The following is a 22,901-nucleotide window of genomic DNA, read 5'->3' as shown; positions in this document are numbered from 1 at the left end:
ATCTTAAATGTGGCAACTTCCTTTTGAGCTACCTTAATCAATCTGACATAGCAAAAGTTAAAGCCAAAACTAGACTTGAGAAACCTATGCGGCAGCAACTCTTTAATAACAAAATTTGTACAAACTTTGTTCGGCTTATATTTGTGCATTTTCTGTGGTGTGGGGCAAGTCATTGCTTTTTCATTAAATTTTAGGTGCACAACATGCCACATTGTTGGAAGTCTGCCTCTTAGTCACAGAGCATTTAACATGTTTACAATGGCAAGTAAATAATCTGAATAATTTGCGCCCACTGTTCGCACAATCGCGGCTGAAGTTTACAGGCATGAAGCACCACGAGCTGTCTCTTATGCATAGTGAATTTGTGGTAGCCTGAATGTACAGCGAGAAATTACTTATAATTTTCCTTTTCCATTCTGGTGTACAGGTTGCAAATTTGCTTTTGCTTCGGAACCAGACCAAAAAAAGTGCTATTTTGTTCCCTTTAGCGTAACTTTGGCACACCACAATTTCAGCTGCGGTATGCGAAAGCTGAAGGGGATAGTATGCACACTGGGAACTTCGGCTCACAATTTCTGTAATTAAAAATTTTTCTTTTTGGAAAGGGGAGGGGGGGTTGAGATGGTCACATGACTGTCTGTTTTAAGAGCTATCCACCACGTTGTAAACGTCGGTAAGTTTACATTGTGCAGCCATCGCCACACACTCGTTCCTTATCTTTGCACTTTTTGGTGCTTAGCCCAACGAACTTCTAGTAGCTTTTATTCATAGTTTATTTTGCATTCACATTTTGTTAATTTTTCTACAGTGAGTGCATATCTTCACTGCGACCACGCGACTGGTGGCCGCGATTAGTACAAACGAATTAATTGTTCTGAAAAACACTTGGTTGGAAGTTGGTGCCCTTAGAGTCTTGCATGCTCTTGCATTTTGATCGAAATACTCGTACAGGCAATACACACAAGTTCTCTATAAGAAATGCAGAAGCAAACAAGATGCTCACTTTGCGAGTACTTGAAGACAGATTGTGCCAGACAAAAGATTACACAAAGCCTTTTATTAAAGTAACAAGAGATGACTTGAGTGACTCGGACATGGTACAAAGCATAGAGCATACTGAGCTAGCTGTTAGTAAAACAACAGCATCTTTCCAATGCAACACAGAAAAGAAAAAGAAAAGCTCTTCTCTCAAGCGCTGCGTGCATAGCTTACCGTGTTAAAAAATTGCAACTTTGTTCTTGCATTCCTAAGAAACAAAATTCTAAGGTTCTTGTCAAGGGAGAAACAAGAAAAGTAAACCACAAAGTAGTTCTTCCTAAGTGCAAACACTGTAAGCTTGAGGAAGTAAGAGTGTAGAACCTTGCAAGCATGAATTCATGAAAGTCGGCGATCGTCTCGTTCAGTTGTCGACGAGCTTTTAAGTGGCACTTTTGCTAACTCTTTTTTGTCATTAACACTTTAGGGTTCTGTAACGATAACTTGCTTAAATAACCTGTAACACTCACTGCTTTATTATATAATAGATATATTTTTATATATATATATATATAGCACTGTAAGTCACCACCTAAAAACTGCTCTTTCAACCCTGACAAGTTACTAAACGATGTCTATCAACATCGCCGTGATAACACTTCACACAACTGTAAAAGAAAAAAAAAAATTATGTACACAAGCCAAGGCAGTACCCATCACTGACTCCCTTCTCTCTTTCTCTCTCAGTTTTCTCATTGTGATAAGATGAAACAGAATAGCACACTAATCAGCACTGACACTGCATATCTTGGGTTTCCATAGTGGTCCAGTTCTATGGTGCAGCCAGCAAGGTGTAATGGATTCATCGAGTACCTACTGCAGCATCTTAAAAAGTGCTTCCTTTTTTGTGTAGCAGATATTATGAATGATTCTTTTTTGGAACAGCAAAAAAATTTTTTAAAGAAACCTTGCCAAGGGTTTCATAACTTATTTTATGTCATTATAGCGTCGGGCATTCTCGGGGAGAAAAACCTGAATTTAGCACATTATTCATCTTTACGGGAAAAAGTTGCCGGTATAAGTAAAGCAGTTACCTTATTAAGGGTTAGTGTGTTGGCCTTCATTTTAAATTTAGGCAACTATGGGTGCAAAAGCTTTAACAATGCATTTCCACTAGATGTAGGTGGCTCCACACTGCTGTAGTGTGATGCAACAGACTACCAGTAACAGCCGTTTACGATTTAACATCGTGCGCACACGCTTCTTAAAACCAACATGGTGCCAGTGTTTTCAGGAACAACAACTATCGACCAAACACCACTTGCCTATGGAGTTTGATGCTTCATGGGGCCATGCAATGGAAAAAATTGTATGTCTGACAATGGACAGCACTTGTTGGGAGGGTTCGCACTGCACTATGACGCAGCTTTCCATTAGAACGTGTCATTTGCTTCATGGGACAGAAAGTAGCCTGTTCCAGTGTGGAGTTCAATGCAGTGTTTCTTAATCTGCTCCTCTTGATGCCCATGCCTTTTGAAATAATATAACAACAGGGCCGTTCAGCAAAAATAGCAAAGTTAGCTCCCACACTGAAAATTGGAACAGTACCAGTTGTACAAGCCGGCATTCAACCCTATAAATTTCAAGCCATTACCCGCCCTCATTAGTTACCTAATAGAGAATGCATGCAGTTTAAATAGTTTAAATACAATAAAGTACAGTAGGACTCTGTCACAGCAACAGACAACATTCTTAAAGATGTCTCGGAAATAAAAGGGAAGTCCTTTATTGAATGGACTCAATATTCTGCTGGTATTTTGTTGGGTTTCCACTTCAAACAAAAGCTTGTAGGCATTTTTTGAAGACTCATTCATTATAGGTTGACCAGCAGTTCCTGTTGCTATGTGAAAAAAATTGGCCTTTTAATACCAATATCTGCAACATTTTTGTCTGGCACAGAATGCAATGCTGCTGTTTGCATTTTTTGCTAATTAAAAAATAATTAGTAAGTTTTAATCCTTAACACTTCCTGACCGCTGCTGCGGCTAGCAGTTTCCTTCTGAAGAGGTTTTCTTGTTTTCTCGAAGAGCCTATTTTTAATAATTTTTGAAACTATATGCTGAGACACCTTGTATTACTGTCATCATACAATCAAATAAATGCACCTGAAAAAAAAAAAAGGAGAGGGGGGGTTGCTGATATAATTAGATATACCTTTCCAACTACAATACACTGTGTTCAATACTGTGTGCTTAAAAAAACGAGATTCTGCAAAGCTGCCACCTACCGAAGTGGTCACTAATGTCGTAATTCACCTGTTTTAACGATCAGCGCCCACCTTTAGTTAAACCACCTTTTCTCAAACCCGTAGTTCTGAAAACTGAGTTTGCGTTTTAACTGAGAATTATTCTAACCGTAGTTCATGTCTACCTATAATGTTTAGGCAATTAAACATCCAATTGTTTCAACCTCACACCGTTAGATCTTGGCGAATCTCGCAAACCTTTAATCCAATGTACTAGACCATATCTATCAGTGTAATGAGTAGTCGGCAAGTGGACAGATGATGAACTGCTGTCATGCAATCGCAAAGTAGGCTTACACGGAACAATACTTAACGACATGTGTGCGACCCTGTCATCCTCTAACGCAGTAGCATATCTGTGACCACCTGCTTGTATCTACGTGCCTCACCATGCTTCAGTGCAGAGAACAACACTGTAGTAACCTAGCTGAACAAGACACAATTTGAGCACTCATGGCAGCACACTACATTAAACGGATGGCGAGTTTTTCCGGGAAGGCTGGGTTCACTTGGCAAGCTTTTGCACCTGTTGCATTTTAGACCTGCTCATCTGTACAGTACATTGACCCGACCACTGCAATTAGCTTTGAAGGTTTACGTGTTTAGAAGCGCAGCAATTATTCTCTGAAAAACAGTAGGCTAACGGATGGGATTCAATGTGCCATAGCAGCACACACGACCCGCGAGAAGAGCCGCAGTGAAAGACTCCAAAATAAGCCCTTCAGGCACGAATTATGATGAAATGTCTGAAAATGTGTTGGGTTTTACAAAACTTGATTCTGTAATTAGAGTAATTAAACATCTATTGATTCTGGGGCCAGTCATGTTGCAGTTTAACATTAAAAACGGATCAAACCTTGAGCTCTATACTCCGTTTCATACATAGCTGGGGAAGCTATGCAAGAAGTTCGGTCAGCAAAATGTATAACTTTGCGCGTCTCATGGTTCATTTTGTCGTCGTAAATGCTCGCACAAGCCGCCGCGCGACGCGTCACGGCAGTGCGTAAATGAAACATCAAAAAAAAAGGGAAGACGCTAAGCAATTCAGCCGTTTTGATAGCAGCCTAGAACAGGGTTTGCTTATTTCTAAGGCACAAAACATCTTTGTTTAATAATCAGCCTAAGAGCGAAAACAAAAATCTATTCTGGGTGGTAAAAACGAGGAACTTCTTCTTAATGCGAACGCATCTACTGCAAGAAGTCTTGCTAGCCTTCACAGCGTTGCACCTTATGTGTGAAACGGAGTTAAAAAGATGCGCAACTTTTTTTTGTTGTATTCGCTTCGAGAAAATAAAAATTATAATTTTGACGTAGCTGGTGGAACACGGCACATCGACTTTAAATGACATTTAATATGCGGGAAATTCGATTAATTCGGAGATCAACTTCTCTTGCTGTTCTTGGCCACTAGTTGATGGAACTCGCAAAAATAACTAGTGTCCACAAATGTGGACATCGTGCCTGAACGAAACAATTTTGGCCACCTGCGGATCTTTTATTATGCACCCAAGGCAGGGTACATGAGTTCTTATATTCTATCCACGTTAAAATGCAACCGAATGAATGGGCATAGAACCCGTAACCTTGTCCTTGGCAGTAGCATGTGACAGCCACTGAGCAGCCATAGCAAAGAGCATTTCTATTATGGGGCCCCGATTTCAAAACTTGTGTCGGCATCCCCAGCAGTACATGACAAAAACTTTGCCATTACAGCAACTGACGCAATGTCACCACTAAGGTCATTAGAGCCTAATTTGTCATTGCTTTTTCTTTGCCAATGAAAGCATTCCAGGTGGTAACAAAAAATACTGCATATGCATTTACTGCGATGGTGTCCTACAGAATTGCTGGAATCAATATTTGAGCTGCTACAAAGAAATAGCTACATGTGCCTATACACTTCCCACTTACAGTCTTCGCAAGGCAAGTTGACACAACTTGAAGCAAAGCTCACTCTTTTCTAACATTTGTGAACCCAAACTCTAGTTATACATGGTGTGTATAGCTACATGAAATGGAGAAGTGATGTTTCGAGTATCACTAGTGGGCGAGTTGTTCAGCTAATTTTTCACGTCGGATGCAAATTAAACAGCACAACCTGGAATCCATCATATCGCTAAATAGGCGGCATTGTAGAAAAAAAAGCATAACAGCATGGTACTACCTAGACAGGTCCAATATGGCTGCCTCATTTCTGGTGGACACTCGGTGCATTCCCGAATGTCAGCACCATAGCACACAGGAGCAAAACATTACAGTGTTGCACTCCACAGTGATGACACTATTTTGTTGTCACTGTGTAAACAAAGTGTCACTTCCGAGGGTGCCCGATGGCTTTCTTTTGCACTTAAAAATAATGATTAACTAGCTCTGATATCTCTATAGTATGAGCAGTTTCTGGAGCTTCTTAAAAGACATGCAGCAAGTGTGACAATCAAACCTCTCTCCATCTTCAAATTTATTAGCGTCAATGTCATCCCTGTTCCGCTTCTCACGCAGTTAGTGAAACCCTAAGCCTTTTTATGGGACAAAAATAAAACGAGGGAAGGTGACAGGGGGGGTTGCTGCGGTGCCATCAGTGTCATTCTTTGCACCAATGAAAATGCTGGGCATGGAAGCCTTCATTCACCACAGGGAACAGACGGCATTGTCCTAGCTCGGTCGACAGGAGACCACGTTGGCCTCTCCGCCCCGGTTCTCGAGTTCCACTTCGTCGGACTCTAGGAGTCCGGGAACACGGTAGCCCATGTTCATGAGCATCACTTCCAGAGGGTCTGCGTTCATGCGACGCTGATTCGCCACTGCGGCGTCCTCGGAGTCTATCACTTCCCTGTCTTCTTTCCTTCCATCCTGCAAAAACACAATGAATGCAACGAGTGTGAGAAGATGTGATTATGAACTTGAGTGAATGTTGGTGTGTGTGAGTGAACACCTCTGAGTGCGGGTAGACGTGAGTATGAATGTTACAAGTGTAAAACCTTCATGAGGAAACATTCTGCACTGCTACCAAGATCGGGCCAGTTTACCAGCCAGACAGCCACATGTGAAAAGCACGGAGAAGAGATAAAAAAGAAAAGCTTCAATGTGTCACTTTCGAATTTCGCGCCGGAATCTCGGTACCCGAGCGTCAGAGTGACGCCACAAAACTGTAACTTCTTTTGTAGTTTGTCCACATTGGTTCAACAAATTTTCCTGATACTGGCCACATTAAATTTCTGGCCCCTTTAGAACACAATGTTTCAATTTTTACCGATAAAGTGTTTCATAAGGCAAGCAGACGGCATCAAAGTCTATGACATCATGGCGAAATGGTACGGGAACTTCAAGGCAGTGTCATCACTTGTTTTTTCTTTTCGAGAGTTTTCTGAATTATGGAAAGTCTTCTCACAGTGAGACTGGCGCAAGGCTAATTTACTGAAATCAATTTTCTCTTTAGTGTCCCTTTGAAAAGCATGTACGAAAGGAGTGTGGTTAACCTTGTACATTTTCCGCAAGGTTGCACGACAATGCTCTAGCTACAAGTCACCTCGGGCTTTGGGCTCCACAGCCGGACCACGGGGTCTATTCCACTGGTGGCTAGAAGGCAGGTACTCGGGTGTGGCTGTAGGCAGTTGACGATAGAGTCGTCGCCCCGCATCACCTGAACGAGGTTTGTGCTCTGCTTGTCCCACACAAAGAACGAGCCGTCGTCCGAACCTGCCACCACGAACTGACCCGCACTGCAAGCCACGGGATGAGGGACAGAAAAACATGCCTTGTGAAGAACCGAGGCAGGTAAGGAAAGGTGCTTTATTAATAAACCTCAGGGCACACACTAGATGCTACAATTGGTGTAGCTCTAAATTGTGCGCTAAATGCAGCTCCACTATTGTGAAACCTGAGGAAGTGTGTAGAACGGGCACCCAGTGATTCCCGTTCCTAAAGTTCCCACTGCTCCGTTTACCAGACCGTCGACGATGTCAATGTTTGAAGTAAGTGCATAGTGTTTCTCCGCCACGAACAGAATCTTGTTATGGAGATTCGCAAACTATGTGTGCGACATGTGTTCTACTTTTTGCTGCCCTTTATCAATTTCCTCCTTGTTACGGCAACTAAGATACGTGTCATCTGCAGCGAGTTTCGTCAGGTTGTTCCCCCCTTCAGATGTAGCAACAAACGCGCTGGCTGGAGAAACAATCGCGCGTGGGGAGGCAGTGGTGCCCCTTGCGCGGTGCTGGTGTCAGCCGCATGTTTCCGAAGCGTTTTTAGCTATCTTAGGTTAATCCTTGCGATTACATCTTGGTTATTTTTGTTAATTATATTATTTTAGACCACATTCGTTTATTTTAACCCAGTTTTGAGCATTGCTAGACTTGTTTTAGGACTTTATTGACCACTTCATTTTTGAGCTTGATCACACCACGAGATCTGTGAATGGACAAGCCGGGCCCCTAAAGTTCTGTGCACTTACAATCGCCTGTGCATTAGAATCGAATACGAAACCATGTTCATGGCATTGGCAAGAGTCCCCCATCAGAAAGGGTCAAATGCAGTCATTGCCATGACAAAACGGCGACAGAGCACATTTCATTGAGAGTTCATGTCGATTCGTTTCATGCATGACTAGGACCTGCCCTATTAATTACTGTCTGTTTATCAACACAGTTGTGACTTGTGACAAACAAAAACACAGTCCCTCAGGTCCCATATTGACTATACAGACTTTCTCTGACAGAATGTTTGCCTAATGCAAACAGCGTACAATTCAAAGGAACCACAAATATTATTTTAATCTACCTGCCTATCCGGTACATCCCTCGCAATGTTGTCACATCATAAGTGATGTTAAGGAAGCTAAAACTATGAAATCTGAGTCAAAAATCTTAAGTCGTTACTGGGCAGACCTGTGCCCAGAAACAAACAAGCAAATATCCAAGCACAATGACGGATACCAGTACAGTTGTTGGTCATTGAAATGTGATCCCTCGATGAAGTACTACATCTGTTATTCAAACCTGTATCATGATAGGCTCTAACGTAACCACTGATGCTTGCACGGATTAATGCCATTCCTTTCATGTGCGCAAACAGATTAGACATGATTCTCTTGTTATAGAATTACCAATAACATTAAAAAAGTTTCAATGCAGTATTCGTATCTTATGCTGAGCAACAAATCAATAAAGGTGACAAGCCGATGAGAAATGGCCTTCATCAAGAAACGATTACATATTTGAAATACATATCTGAAACTTAATTTTGCATGGGCTTACCTGCCAAAGAAGTTTGCCTCCTTAATATCTGTGGTGGTGTTGCAGTGGCCACAGAAGCGCAACTCATAATCGTAGGCCACAGCGCGCCACGCCTTTTCTTGCTCAGAGATTTGAGGCTGCCTCCTGTGCTTTGGGCTGGAGTTGGCGCTGCCATTGGAGCTTTGAGATTCAGACCGGCTGCCTTCCTCGGAGTCTGCAGTGGCCAGAGATACAGGCTCACAACACTCAAGACTGAAAATGATTGAGAGCAATTCTAGTAAACAGAGTTTTTTTTGTAGACAAGATAAGAATTACAAGCTTAGAAGAACAGAAAGTTGGGAGAGTTTGTACGGATCCACGAAGGTACTTGGAAGCGCAAAACACACAAAATACACAAGAAAAACTAGACAAGACGAGCACTCACTTCAAACTAAAGTTTATTTACAGAAAGTGGCCACGTTTTATCATACACCAACAGCAACAGAGAAATTCATGTGTGAAACAACAAACTAACAGCTGATGAACGAGTATCACCTCAAAGATAAGTAACCATAACTAAAACAAAATTTGTGTGTTTTGTGTGTTTTGCACTTCCAAGTACCTTCATGAATTACAAGCTGTCTTGACAGAATCTTACCGTTCCTTTCCAAACAGTGTTTCACAGTCCTCCGTAGAGTTATTTTTATAGTGCTTTCGTTAATCATAAAAACACTGCATCTGAATTAGTATTCCTGAGACAGTATGCCTGAATTAACTGCAAGTGAAAATGGCAAATACTACATAGTGCACAAGCTTTAAGTAAGTAAACAGTGTGAAGCCACCTGCAGATGTGATGAAATAAGGAGGCACGGGACAGGATGGTGGCCTGTATATGTCTCAAGAAAGTGAGGCCGATAAAAGGGTTTGAACTTGAGCTTGTTGGCACAGCTTCAAAACGGGAAACAGTCCTGTCTCTCTTTCTTGTCCTGTTTGCCTCACTGTTTCCTGCTATGCCGTGAGTCCGACATTATAAATACAAAGCAGCTTCAGATTACAATGCACTGGATCATGTTTGTGCCAGTGCAAAGCAATGCCTATGTACCGCACAGTATGTTGCAGCTTGTAGCAGCGCATTGCAGTACTTTGTATAGCATTACTATGTCGTGCATTGAGAGAAGGCTCCCTTTAGGAGCAGCTTTATATTTTTTGTGTTAATTATAACCACTGAACAATAACTTAATATACAGTATCAGAGGAATACAAGATGAATTATAGCTACAAAATAGTTTTGCGAGAACTTGGCACATTGTTCTGGAACTTATTTGGCTGTTAATGCCGACAGCATCATTAAAAGCCATAAAGCATAGGAAACATTTACACACACTGCTCTAAACAACATATTACTTCATTATAATTAATATGCAAGAACTGTCTATCTGAACGTCAGGTGCAATAAAATTGTCCGACTGGTGTACTAAACGATCTCTTAAAAATTAGCAGGTTTCTATAGCCAACACAGCCTATAATGCAAAGTGAAGTCCAGCTGCATCTAAACGTAGTGAACTTGGAACGTCTCAGACATGCTACTAATTAAATCACAGTCTATCTATTGCACCATTTTAGGTTTTCTTCAACAGCGAAGGATATTCAGCGGCATGTGTACCACATCAGTTCTAAGGCCTAAACACTGCACAAGAAACGGGTGGGGAAATGGCGAGCATCAGTACCATTGTCAGTCTTGGAGAATATGGCCGCCTTGATGTCCCGATCCAGTGCCTGGCAGGTCTGACTGAGGGCGCAGTCGGGGAAGCGTGACTTGAAGGCCTGCAGGCAGTCGAGGGCCTCCTTGGTCCAGCGCAGCTCATACAGGCAGCGCACCAGCCGCAAGTGTGCCTTCACATAGTCTGCCTCCAGTTGTAGAGACGTGTGACAGTCCCTCAGCGCAGCATACATGTCCCCGTCCCTGCGGTCACAGGAGACAGACAAAGCCATAGGGCTGCTAACTCACAATACAGGAAAATGCGAGTCATTCAAAGCTGAAGTGCTGGACCATTGTGTCGCCCTACTAAGATTCAAGGCATCTACACACATTGTCACAGTCCAGAACTGCCACTGTTTCATATTCATCTTTATGCTGGGCATGTTAATGCGACATATGTGCATCGTTGTGCTGCACTGGATGTCATCCAATGAGAATTTGTTTGCGATGCTGTTTGTATGCAAGATCAGAACGAGTTTGGTTGACAGTGATGGGCAAGCCAACAATGAATTGTCCTTATCATACAGTCACTGTTGTGGATTCAGCTAGCGAGTACCAAACGTCTATGTACGTACTACTACACCTTCCACAATGCTGAGCAGTTCCATAAACATTGTGCACACTGTCTACATCCTTTCCTACAGTGGGATTTCAACCAGCATAGTTACATGCACTGACACTGCTGACAAAACGATTGGCTTAAAACTGAGTATATAATGACACGATTACATGAACACCCGGTGACCTGTGCATTAAAAATGGAAAAATGCACATAAGGTGATGCCAATTACCACTTGTTGTAGATGTTAACGGCCATCATGTGTATATTTTTTTCATGCCAACAAAGCTATTTGTTGGCAGCAAAACACACATTATCATCTCTGTGCACGAATTAATGCAGTGTGCCGCGGTGAAACGGTGGTTACGGAGCTCTGCTGCTGACCCGCAGGTCGTGGGTTCGATCCGGGCCGCGGCGGTCGCATTTCACTGGAGGCAAAATGCTGGAGGCCCATGTACTGTGTGATGTCAGTGCACGTTAAAGAACACCAGATGGTCAAAATTTCCAGAGCCCTCCACTATGGCAAGCCTCAATCATATTGTGGTTTTGGCGTGTAAAACCCCAAATATTATTATATTATTAAAAACTAATGCAAGGACTGTATAACACACGGCACAGCCAAGCTGGAAGTCAAGTTCGTTAACTCCATTTTAGTGTTTACACAATAATGGCCAGTGCTGACGGCAGCATGTCTTACGAGACTATGGTGCAGGAAAGTGTATGAAATGAATGTGACAAGCGCCACAACATCATCTGGCCTTCTGTGCAAAGTGTTGACAATGCAAACAGGAGATTCCTCCCATTAGTATCATGCCCAACAGAATTTCTTGAGCACTATTTATGACAGAAAAGATAAAAACAGGCAGATCAAGCAGGCAACCCTTCTTTCTATGCGATATGTCAACAAATTATGATGGTTGCTAATAGAAGAAAAGCGACCACAAAGCTCACCATGCTCGCTTCATGAAGGCAGCTGCACGATTGCAGTAGAGAACTGGCGAGTCGGACACCAAGCCAATGGCCTTGTTGTAGAGGTTAATGGCCAAGGTGTACTTCTGCTTGCCAAACTTCTCATTTGCTTTGCATTTTATGGCCTCTACACGGGGTGGCAGTGGCTTGCTGTTGGCAGGCCTAAAGAAGGACGGGTCACTTGAAAAGACTTCATTGGCACGACACCCAGCTGCAAGTGCAGTCACCAGCTTTTGTATTCAACAAAAAAGATCTTTCTTTATGTTGTTAAAATTAGTCCTTTAAGTTTCGCTGTTCCGTATTCTGCACTGTTCTGCCATAATGAAACTAGTTCTTTTCGTACTGTCGTTATACAGATATCTTGTTTTGCAGTGCCTTCCATGTAAAAAGAACCCTTTGGAGACTGTACTTTGCATGAAAGGCTGAATTTTAATACAATAGAGTTAACTGACAATTTCACGGACTTCCTTACACTGAGCTCAGTATGGGTGTCACTGCTATATGCACTTTTAATTAGGGGTGTGCGAATATTCGAAATTTCGAATATTTTTCGAATAGTGTTTGCTATTCGATTCGATTCACACTGGAATTTTACTATTCGAACTTCCCAAAAACAAATACAGTCAACATCCAATTGAAAGTGACCCCTTAAGATTTTCAATATGCTTCACCTCTTTACACTCTCGTATTGCAGCAAAGCTACCTTTCAAGCTCCGTTACGGTCGAACTTTGCCAAGAGACAGTCAACGTTCGATTGGAAGTGGTCCCTAAATTTTCAATATGCTTCACCTCATCACACCCCGGTATTGCGGCAAAGCTGCCTTTCAAGCTCCGTTACGGTGAACTTTGCCAAGACACAGTCAACGTCAGATTGGAAGTGGTTCCTAGATTTTCAATATGCTTCACCTCGTCACACCCCGGTATTGCGGCAAAGCTGCCTTTCAAGCTCCGCTACAGTCGCAAATGTATTAACCCAAAAAAACGCGGGTTCCAACGTGGAGATGAAAGATGTGGCAGAGGTGGGGGCTCAATTAATGCTGTTTTGGACCTGAAATTTGGGCTGGAAGTCCGAAAAATCGGACGCCGAAGCTTTTTAGCATCCAAAATTTCAGATGTTCTTGTATATCGACGTCTACGAGGCAGATTTGGAACTCCGGACTTAAAGGGAGCACACCCTTGTCCGCCACATCAGTTGGGCTTCCACAGAAGTTCAGAAAGGAGGAGAGGCTGAGGATATGGCATCTTTGCCTATCACGTGTAAAGTGTTGTCGGCAACACTCTGGTTGCTCCAAATCATGCACATAAATACAATTCGGCCTCTACATTGCCTCATTCTTGATAAGGCAGCTATGAAACACCACCCCGCCAGTGCTTCGTCAACCTAGTGAAAAGAAACACTTTCATTCTGCTATCTCATAATAATATGCTTAGGAATCCTCTCTAACTTTCTTTCCTGCAATTTCGCTTCGAAGTATTCGAGAAATATTAGAAAATTATTCGATTCGATTCGCACTCACACTTCAATATTCAAATTCGCTTCGCACCCAAAATTTTGCTATTCACACAGCTCTACTTTTAATCATAGCGCTATAATAATGCTGCGCATGTTTGCAAGACTACCCTCAGTGTATTGTCAGCTGCATTACGTTCACATAAACGTAAGCAAGCAGGTTGTAACAATCCCAAACACCTGTAAATTCAGTTGCTTTAAGATATGCATATGAGGCTTATATAATATTCAAGGTTTTTTCAAGCGCCAGAACTATATCCTTGGCAAGTGGTATGAGAGGTTGGGGTAAGTTAGTTTCAGAACTGCTGACATTTGTAACAGCGCAATGCCATGCCTAACACCATTAACGTGAGCACGAATGCGCTAGAGCAAGGGAATGCACACACTATGGATTCACAGGTTTGATCCATACCCCCACTTTGTACTGGACGAAACAGGAGGAGTGTCTGAGGATGCAACAATTCCATTCTGCTTCATTCCATTGGAAATCATTCCATTGGAAATGCCGTTCTTGTGAGTGCTGAATCCATTTGCAGGACTACTGCCTCCCTCGGCCAAGTCTAGGAGGGGAAAAAAAATTAATGGTGATGTTCTTGGCACAGATTTCCTCTCGACTCCTCATTAGTAATAATAACATACACACAAACCTCGATATAACGAACACAGATATAACGAATTATCAGTTATAACGAAGTAAATAAAGAATAGTCTTGTCATAGGTACAATATTATAAATAAACCTTTAATTTTCGGATATAACGAAGTTACTTTCGTGGCAGATGTGACTTTGTTATAATGAGGTTTGAGTGTATTTGTTACTCTGCAAATCTAATGCACCAATCAAGCTTCAGAAAAACATGTCACGTTACTGCATGCAGTAGATCTGTTACAAATAGAGTGGTTCAAACACTCAAAAACCAAGATAACAGGATGAAAAAGTGCATGGAAAGTAGGTCATGCATGTTTACATAGCTTCAATCACCGCTGAATCTTTTTGTGGTGTCATTTTTTTTTCTCGTTTATTAACACCTTACAGACCATAGCAGAGAGAAATATTAAGAACAGTAATAAAGCCAAAAGCTGGCCGCTTACTTTTGCACAACCCATTTGAGTGAAGTGATGATGTGAAGCTCTGAAGGTCAAAGCTTTTTGGCTGTCGCGGGTGGTTGATGTTAAATAAGTAAATCTGCTCGCCACCTAAATTGGCAAGAAGTTCGCTGCCATCGGGGCTGAAGGCAACATAGGTAGAGGCTAATGTGCGATACCTCTTCCTGGGGTACTTTAGTGGAAGGTGACCTGCAAAGAAAAAAAAAGAAAAGAAAAGGAGCATGAGATGTGCTGCGCGAGCACTTCACGTCATTTCCTCATGACAAATTACTAGGGATGGGCGAATAGCGAATTTGAGGCTCGAAGCGAATCCGAAGTGAATAGTGATTTGGTCGAATAATTTCGAATCGAATAGTTCGAATAGTACTTACCGCATATTATTAAGAAAAATGAGCATTTTTGTCATGACCCTTGCACAATATTTTTAAGGACTGGAACTAGGTATGAGTGAATGTCACTTTTTTGGTTTGAAATGAAGTGCAACAAACCTTGACTAGTATCAAAATTTGAATAGCAGTAGGGTGGAAGTTGTAAGTGATACAATACGTTACAATTTAAAAATTACTACACTTAGTGCATATAAGCCCATATCATACACTTTTAAACTTAAAAAAATATGTACATTCAACCTTGAAGTGTGGCTTCGCGGCAGTGCAGATTTCCCCTGGATGGGTGGTTTCACGGCACAGCAACCCAACACTGCAGTGAAACCACCTTTACAGGGGGTCATGTGCGGTTAAACATACATATATTCGTTCATTTCGAATACTTCGAAATTTCGAATAATATAAATTCGTATCGAAGCGAATTCGAATAATCGAAATGCCCGAATATTCGCCCATCCCTACTCCTATGCTTCAAAGCACCCCTCCGAGAAACAAACTTCACAAAAACCACAAAACGGGCACACACCTGCAGCAAAATAAGTTACACAGCCAGGTGCGAGGTTGTCGGACTCCGCATCGGGCTTGGAAGAACTACCGTTGAACCTTGTGAGCTGCGCACAAGAAACAAATTCTTCAACTCTGCAAATTGTCTTTGCAAGAAAACCATTAGCACTGCATGTTTGCTTTACAACTACTGAGCAGTTCGTTACGAGGAGCATGTTTGTGACCACAGCAAACACAATGATAAGGTCAACCAATGACAGCACAGCTAAGAGCACTTGATAATGGCGGTGCTGTTTAGGAGTAGTATGATAATGCCACTTACAGTGATGAACTATTTTCTAACCTCTCCTATAACATCAAGAAGGCCCGGATCGTCAAGTGTTTTATTCTGCTGTCCCAACAGATTATTGCTCGTTTGCAGGTTATAAACACCACTGCAACGGAAAAGCTTTATTCTGCTGTCAGTGACCCCACCAGATTTTACTTGTACGATGGAATTCTCCATGAATAATTACCAGCACTCATTGTCTAGACACCACGCAACTATAGCAGGTTAAACAGAATGTGACAGAAGATATAGTTCTTTTACAGAGTAAATGTGTTGTGACAGAAGTCACCTGAGATTCCACACTAGGTGACCCATATTTGACCATTCACTTAACCTAGGCCTTTGTGTGTTATTATTGCAAAGCAAAAAGCAAGGGTGGCATACAAGAGATTTACAATCGTATCAATCGCAAAATCTTCCAAAGATCACAAGCTTCAGAATTTTAGCTCACTGATTGCGCTGATAAGCATAGGTGTCCCGTAACGTCAAATTCTTTTGGGAAAAAAGAAGATAACCATCCTAGTACAAATAGAAGTGCTTCCATGATGACACTAGTTTGTTCACAAATGCAAGACAAAAAAAATTTCAAGAATTGCTCCAATTAGCAACATTTTCAACTTATCTGCCAAGTCAAACCTAAATGGTGAAACTTCGATGATAAACAGCCCCCCCCCCCCCCCCACACACACACTTTTAGGTATTCTAAATATTCCCAGAATCGGAAGTTGTGTTTTCGAAGTGACATGAGTGGAACTGGTATGATAATCGTGGTTCAACAGAAGCATCAAAGTTCTAACCTTAGTGGTGTTGATCATTCGCCGGTCATAGAGACGAATGTATGAATCGTTGGCACCCACAGCCAGCAGGTGCGGTTGGAGCTGGTTCACAGCTATACACTTGGCTTCCACATTGCGACCCAGGTGGTAGCCAAGGTTTACTAACACATGATTTGCATCCGCTGTGCACTGATGTGGTGTCCGGTAGTCAAACTGCCTGCAGAACAGTGAGACACATGCACCAGTGAGAGAGAATTTATTTACAGAAAGGTAGAGAGGTCGGCCTGAGCTTGCGCATTATCCTCATGCCGTGCAGTATCCTCATGCTCACAATGGCTGCTAGTTTAGCGACCAGTTTGGAATGAAAGATCTTATACAAGGTAACAAACAAGTGACGCATGCTGACACATGCTAAGGTGTTGCATTGAATGAGACACTGAATGGAAACACTAGATCGGCTTAGGCTGACACGTGGTTCTTTGAGAATGATATTATAGCACACACTACCATCAGACATGTTGGGAACATCAAAGAACCAGTCTTTTCTAGGCGCCATAGCACTTTGGATTACTTGCCCCCCTGTGCAGCAAACAGCCTGGTCACCCTTCGCTTTTGTCACTTGTAAAATAACTGGCCCTCAACATAGTGGTTAGCAAATTCAGCTTGTAAAATACGTATAGTTTGAATCTATGCCATCATTCAGCATCATAATCCTAAATCATCCATAGCTGCAATTTACTTGAACTACGGTTTCCAGTCACGATAAGGAGCGACTAGCTTAAAACAGAATCTTGCCTGCCACCTCAGCAGCACAAAGAAAGTATCTCATGACTATTGAATGCAATGCCATCCTTCCTTGATAAATTATTATCTTGAAGCAGAATGTGTCAAAATCGATATCACAGGATGCTGATGTGGAAACTTCCAGCCGATGTCAGTACCTGCCTTTCGTTTTTGTCTTTCCTAGCTCATGAATACTCTAAATAATTAACATATGGACTATATGAAGGGATTTTATAACTGTAACCACCAATATGGCTTCACTATTTCTCTTCAGTGCCCCTTTAAACTCTAAAAGAAATATTTACAAAAAGTGCAACTGAGGAGTAATCTAGTTAAGTTACACAAGCTCAATCAAAGCTTCCTCTGTAGGGACACACTCGTCAGAATTATACTCAAATGAATAGACAACAACAGCAACAAACGGCTTCCCCGAGCGATCAGTGACAATTTTAAGAGGACCAAAACTCCGATTAGGCATCGGAGTGGAATACTAGAGACACTGCAGCACTTACAGAATGACACCGTCCTCAGCAGCACTCCAGAACACAAAGGGCACACTGGCTGCAGTTGCTAGCCGTTTGACCCGACTCGTGTGACAGCTGCAGACCATGGTGGTCTCTCGTGCATGAATGTCGTGCACACGGATCTTGAAGTCCGCCGCTCCACTGGCCATTAGGCTGTCGCCAGAGTAAGGCAGGAACTGGAACGAAGGAATCAGAGGTGGCGCTCTAGCGTGACGCAAGCTACTCAACGCGCGCATCTCTTTACGGACAGTCTTTCATGCAGGAATTTGACTGGTATCTAACTGAAACATCTTCCCCTCCTGTCACCCAAAGTTTCTCTTTCACAGGCCACATGGTACAATGACCTTGCTAAATTTAATACTGCATCACACCAGCAGCTTGCGATGCTGGTGCGATTACGCGCCAGCGTAAACGACCCCGCTGTCAAATTGGCTTCGTGGAGTATGTCCCCACAAGTAGTGCCACTTAGCGGCAAAGTGAAGAGAAAGACAAGGTAATGAAGTGTCACGAAACAGGTACTTTAGAGTCAAGAACAACAACTACCACGGTGTCTGGTTGCACAAGGAAAAACGAACACATCTCGCTCGATGGCCCTGAACATCCGATTTTCCAATGCGAATGGCCAATGTGAACTGCGACAGACGTCATGGCCCTGCATTGACCAATTGCATGCGGCTAGATGTAATGGACCGCCTCCGTCCGTTTTAAGAACGTGTACAAAATCGCGCCACAGGTCAACCCTTTTTACACGCAAGCGTAAGTGCCTGGTTTGTCAAATCGCTGTCATGAAGTGTGTCAAAGCCATCCTGGATAACATAACGAGATGTTCTAGGGGCAATGCACAAGGGGATAGCACTACTAATTCACTTACGCATCACTCACGTTGACAAAGTAAAACATCACCTGTATCTTTTTTCATGAGGTGTGTTACCACACTCACGCTTCTGCAAGCTAAGCTCCGCAAACCATATCTAAAGCATGATGATAGAGCTCATCAGCATTCCACAAACTTGAGGCACTTTCGTTTTGCAACTGTTGTTAGCTATGTATGGTTAAGTTGCATGATTGCAAACAGAAAGCATTCGAAAGCATTAAAAAAAAAAAAAAACATGAAGAAACCATCTGCCGATAACATATACCTGTGAAAACGCACCTGAGTCAACATCACTATACCTCTGAAGGAACAAGCTGCTAATGAGGCCACCACTTTTATTAATAATTTCACTCTTTTGGTGAAGCCCTTAAAGTAATGTTCTTTTGTACACATTGCGTACTCATAAGACACATGCTTTTTCTCATTGGAACAGAAGCAGCAGTATGGCTAAATCTTACCTTTATTGAGAATATGTTTCCATGATGTCCACTTGGAATGGCATGGAGCCTCCGATGTCGGAACGGATCCCATAACATTATCTGCACATCGTCCGAGCCACTGGCAAGGATCCTGCAAGCCGTGAACATTCGCTTTAAGCGAACCAGTAGCATGCAGTAGTGTAATTAAGCGTTACGAAATAATGTTGTGCCACTTACTCTCCCTTCTGATTCCATTCCAAGCAGTTTACACAACCTGCATGACCCTGCAATAAGTGCAGAAGAACATAAGGCAATGGAAGCCGTTTTAGAGTCTGTTCTTTCTCAATCAGCACTGCCAGCTTTAACAGTTCACTATGCACACACACAAAAATAAAATGGTTGTATGAACCTTAGTTTGTTAAAAGCTGTACAAGAATACACAAGGCTAGGCTGGACAAAGTGATTCTGCCTTGCTACCATAAGGAGGGTGAAAGTTATTTCCTTGCGTTCAGCGAGTCCAGTGATTAAGAGGGCTACGGTTAGGCTTACGATAGACCTTCTGCTTAGAAGTACTTCTCAATAGCAGTCAGTTCAGCACCATCTCTCGAAGCCAAATCTCTCGCACACCTAACCCCATAGTATGGAACTTCTTCGATTCAAAAGGCACTGGACTAGGTCTAAAATGAAGGTTGTTATCTTCCAAAACACCCAACTGAAACATGCTTGAGTGCGAAAACTTGGCCGAAACTACGTGTAGCATATAGAAGCTGAACTGCGCCATTTACAAGAAACAGGCCCTTTGTTCCAAAAGAATGCATCATCCATATTACAACAACACATCAGCTGCAACAATGCATGCTGCACAAATTGCTGCACAACTTGCTATAGGTTATGGTTCAAGAAGCAGTGTGAAGGAGCCTCTCTGCCAGATGCTGCGTAATGTCATTCATGTCTTCAAAACACTTGACAACCACACTAAGCTTTGTAAAAAAATGCATACACAAACTCTTCTTCTAATTCTTACAGCTTTTCCACATTATACCTAGACAAATTCTTAAAATTAAACTATCAGAAATGACTGGATCCATTACCTCAAGTTCAGCTTCAAGACCAAGTCTTGCTACCAGATCTTCCGTAACTTGCAACTTCCTCTGGACATGTGTGATACACCTGTCCTGAAATTTCAAGGCACACAGTTTGCTTCGGCGGCACTCACAAAATCTTCACTGCAGGAAAAAAGAAACATTTGCTCTGTAGCTAAGAACCTTCAAGGCCACATCGCAACATTTTCCAGATAGTCACAAAACGGTGCACTTAACATTTCACAACAGTCCGTTTATCACCAGGAAAGAACTGATGATTAGCAGTGAGAATGGAGGTCAACATTCTTATAACAAACATCGTGCCAAAAATGGCCTGTCATTTACAGCAAAACGAACGTAGTATATTTATCTTTATAGGCCCGATTTCTGCAGACAATATGTCAACAAAAGCTGCCAAGAAAGATTTGCTAACCACATTACGTAGTCATTTATTTTTCCATTCTTTCGGCCCTCTGTCAATGGCTGGCACAATGCCAAGCCATTGTTATCGCCAGTATTGACCGCTAGCTGTTATGATGATAAGACACGAATGGAAACGAGAACAATAGAACAGCTACAAGTTTAATCTCTGCTCCCTTCTGTTCAACAGTCATGTTCAACAAATGTTCAACAATTATAGTGCTGAACAGACCAAACCAAAATCTGACATAACATGTGGAGGTGGTGTGCAAATATCATGGTGGCATCACTAAATCCTTTATTAAAAAGCTTTTCTGGCTCCCAAAGTATACCTAAACTTACGGTTGCAGAACTAATTAGGGCACCTATATAGGTTAACTTTATTTTTCACTCAATCGGCTTATGGGCCTTAATTAATGTCACAGACCTTCATCAACTCGTGATTGTGATTCATTTATTGGGTGTGCCCTCTAGTACATCAATCCAAATGTTTAACTGCACAGACATGGCACGCCCACGTCTGTGCAATTTATAAAAACCATGCCTTCGAGCCATGGCATACACTTCAAATTATTTCAACCAGTGGTACTGAAGTTACGATTGCCCATGGGCATGATGTGTTCTCACATTCACTTGGATACGTCAGCGAACTCAAGACCTATTAAGGCTGTAAGACTTCTCAACACGCACCCATTAATCTGTCAGCACTTACAGCTGCGAGTTCCACGCAATCTGGTCAAAATAATGGGCAGAGTGGAACTGTTCTTCATTTCGCAAAGAAGAAAACAAAAATTGACTACGCAGCAATTCGAGCAATTAGTTCATGCACAAAAAAATATAGAAATGTTACAAAAGCTGGGCGAACTCATAGGTGGCGAAACATCTATCCCACTTTGTTAACGTTTGTTTTTTTTTTTTTAAGTCGGAGTAAACCTTTTACAATCGGTTCCCGCACGAGAACCACCGGACACACCTATTTCTTGGAAACCGTAAGATTACATTCAGCATCAAATATGGGGCCAGCACGAATGTGTTTCACTGCGAAAGCGTGCTCTGCAAATGCTTATAGGTGCGTCAAACTACAGTCTTTCATGGACAAAGTTGTTTCGGATTAAACATCGATATATACGCAACGACGCAGCTAGGCATTCTCCGCCAATCACAAAATGAGAAGCAAAGCATAGCTTGGCAAAGCATGGTTCAATGCGTGCAGTGATCGGATTACCGTAAGCGATTTACCTTGAACTGTCGTTCGCCAAGCAGCCGCACGATGTTCTCTTCGTAGCGGTGCCCCATGGTGACGGGGGTTCAATCACGCGCAACTCATTCCGCCTGTAGCATAGAAAACCAGACAATCGCTCACACAAGCTGCACGAACTTGCAAGGCAAATCATTCGCGGGTGCTTTATGGTCCCAGCATAAGACAAGCAAGATCTTGCGCGAAGTGCGCACATCTGCGGCGCTGGTTGATCTACTGCCCAGTGCACGCGTGAACACACGCCTTTGTAGGTCATGTAGCGCGCTAAAGATACCCGTTATATTTATCAAACCAGGAAGTTCGTTACCCCTGCACTGGAAACGAGCGGCTAGCTTCTCCGGTCGTTTTAATGGGAGGAATCAGGCACGGAAGGAGAGTAGTCCCTTACGTAGTAGGCTAGCCCCCGCGACTGCATACCACACAGCTCACGAAATGGTGCCTTGCAAACGACCATCGCGATCACAGTAAATAAAGAACATCGGCGATAACGTCTGGGATCGCTATCACGATTACCTTGCCGGGAGCGTGAAACAAAAACGCACACGGACGCTGGGAGCGTTTTCTTCCAGCGGCGATCGGCTTTTTTACTTTTTTTTTTTCTTGGCGTGTAGATGTAATCGACTTTCGGATGACGGCCGCGGAGTTAGGTAGCTACGAAGTGCTGTCACTTTCGGTCACGTCGTTGATTGAAATATCGAAGTGGACCTGAATGCAACGCGACCGTGATAACGGCCTACGAACTGTCAAGAAAGGAGGCTACGTCAAATGCGGAATTTATTAATGGGAACGAGCACAAAAAAAAAAAAAGCGATTTCCCGTCTAAGCCTACCGACATGGTCGTGACAGTTGTTGCAGAGAAAGCGGGTGCTCGGCTTACGACGCGAAGATGCGCAAAGATTTCGCGAACTACGATAATGAAACGCGGGCGCAATACCAGCGAGAACGAGACGCTTACCTTTACGAAGAAAACGCGACAAGTGAGAGACATTTCGCATAGAGCGGCTCCATGTTTACAAACTACGTCGATCAGCTGACTGACCAATCAACTCTAGATGCCTGCAGCGCGAATGCTTTAAGCTGCTCGATTCTTATACTAAACCCGTTTTATTTCTTTTGACATCTACAGGTTGCGAAAGGAGCGTAAATGAGCAAAA

General features: G+C 42.6%; 1 protein-coding gene across 2 annotated transcripts; it reads right to left on the bottom strand.

The window, feature by feature from the left end:
* Positions 1 to 5,720: 5,720 nt before the first annotated feature.
* On the bottom strand, positions 5,721 to 22,821 carry LOC119396214 (WD and tetratricopeptide repeats protein 1). Of its 2 annotated transcripts, none has more exons than XM_037663314.2 (15): positions 22,703 to 22,821; positions 21,729 to 21,821; positions 20,079 to 20,162; positions 19,225 to 19,271; positions 19,027 to 19,138; positions 17,683 to 17,870; positions 16,409 to 16,604; positions 15,306 to 15,390; positions 14,379 to 14,582; positions 13,700 to 13,847; positions 11,760 to 11,939; positions 10,218 to 10,453; positions 8,533 to 8,725; positions 6,807 to 6,999; positions 5,721 to 6,130 (listed from the first exon to the last, which is right to left on the bottom strand). In XM_037663314.2, the coding sequence occupies exons 2-15, from the start codon at positions 21,783 to 21,785 to the stop codon at positions 5,933 to 5,935; spliced, it is 2,121 nt and encodes a 706-aa protein (XP_037519242.1). In that variant the 5' UTR covers positions 21,786 to 21,821; positions 22,703 to 22,821; the 3' UTR covers positions 5,721 to 5,932. The 2 variants fall into 2 exon arrangements, with proteins under 2 accessions (XP_037519242.1, XP_049272952.1); XM_049416995.1 differs by lacking the exon at positions 22,703 to 22,821 and adding an exon at positions 22,055 to 22,074.
* Positions 22,822 to 22,901: the final 80 nt, after the last annotated feature.

Source organism: Rhipicephalus sanguineus, chromosome 6 (genome assembly GCF_013339695.2).
Source record: "Rhipicephalus sanguineus isolate Rsan-2018 chromosome 6, BIME_Rsan_1.4, whole genome shotgun sequence".
In the NCBI taxonomy this organism is placed as follows: domain Eukaryota; kingdom Metazoa; phylum Arthropoda; class Arachnida; order Ixodida; family Ixodidae; genus Rhipicephalus; species Rhipicephalus sanguineus.
The sequence above is the reverse complement of the archived record's forward strand: the minus strand, read 5'-3'. Positions and strand labels throughout refer to the sequence as shown.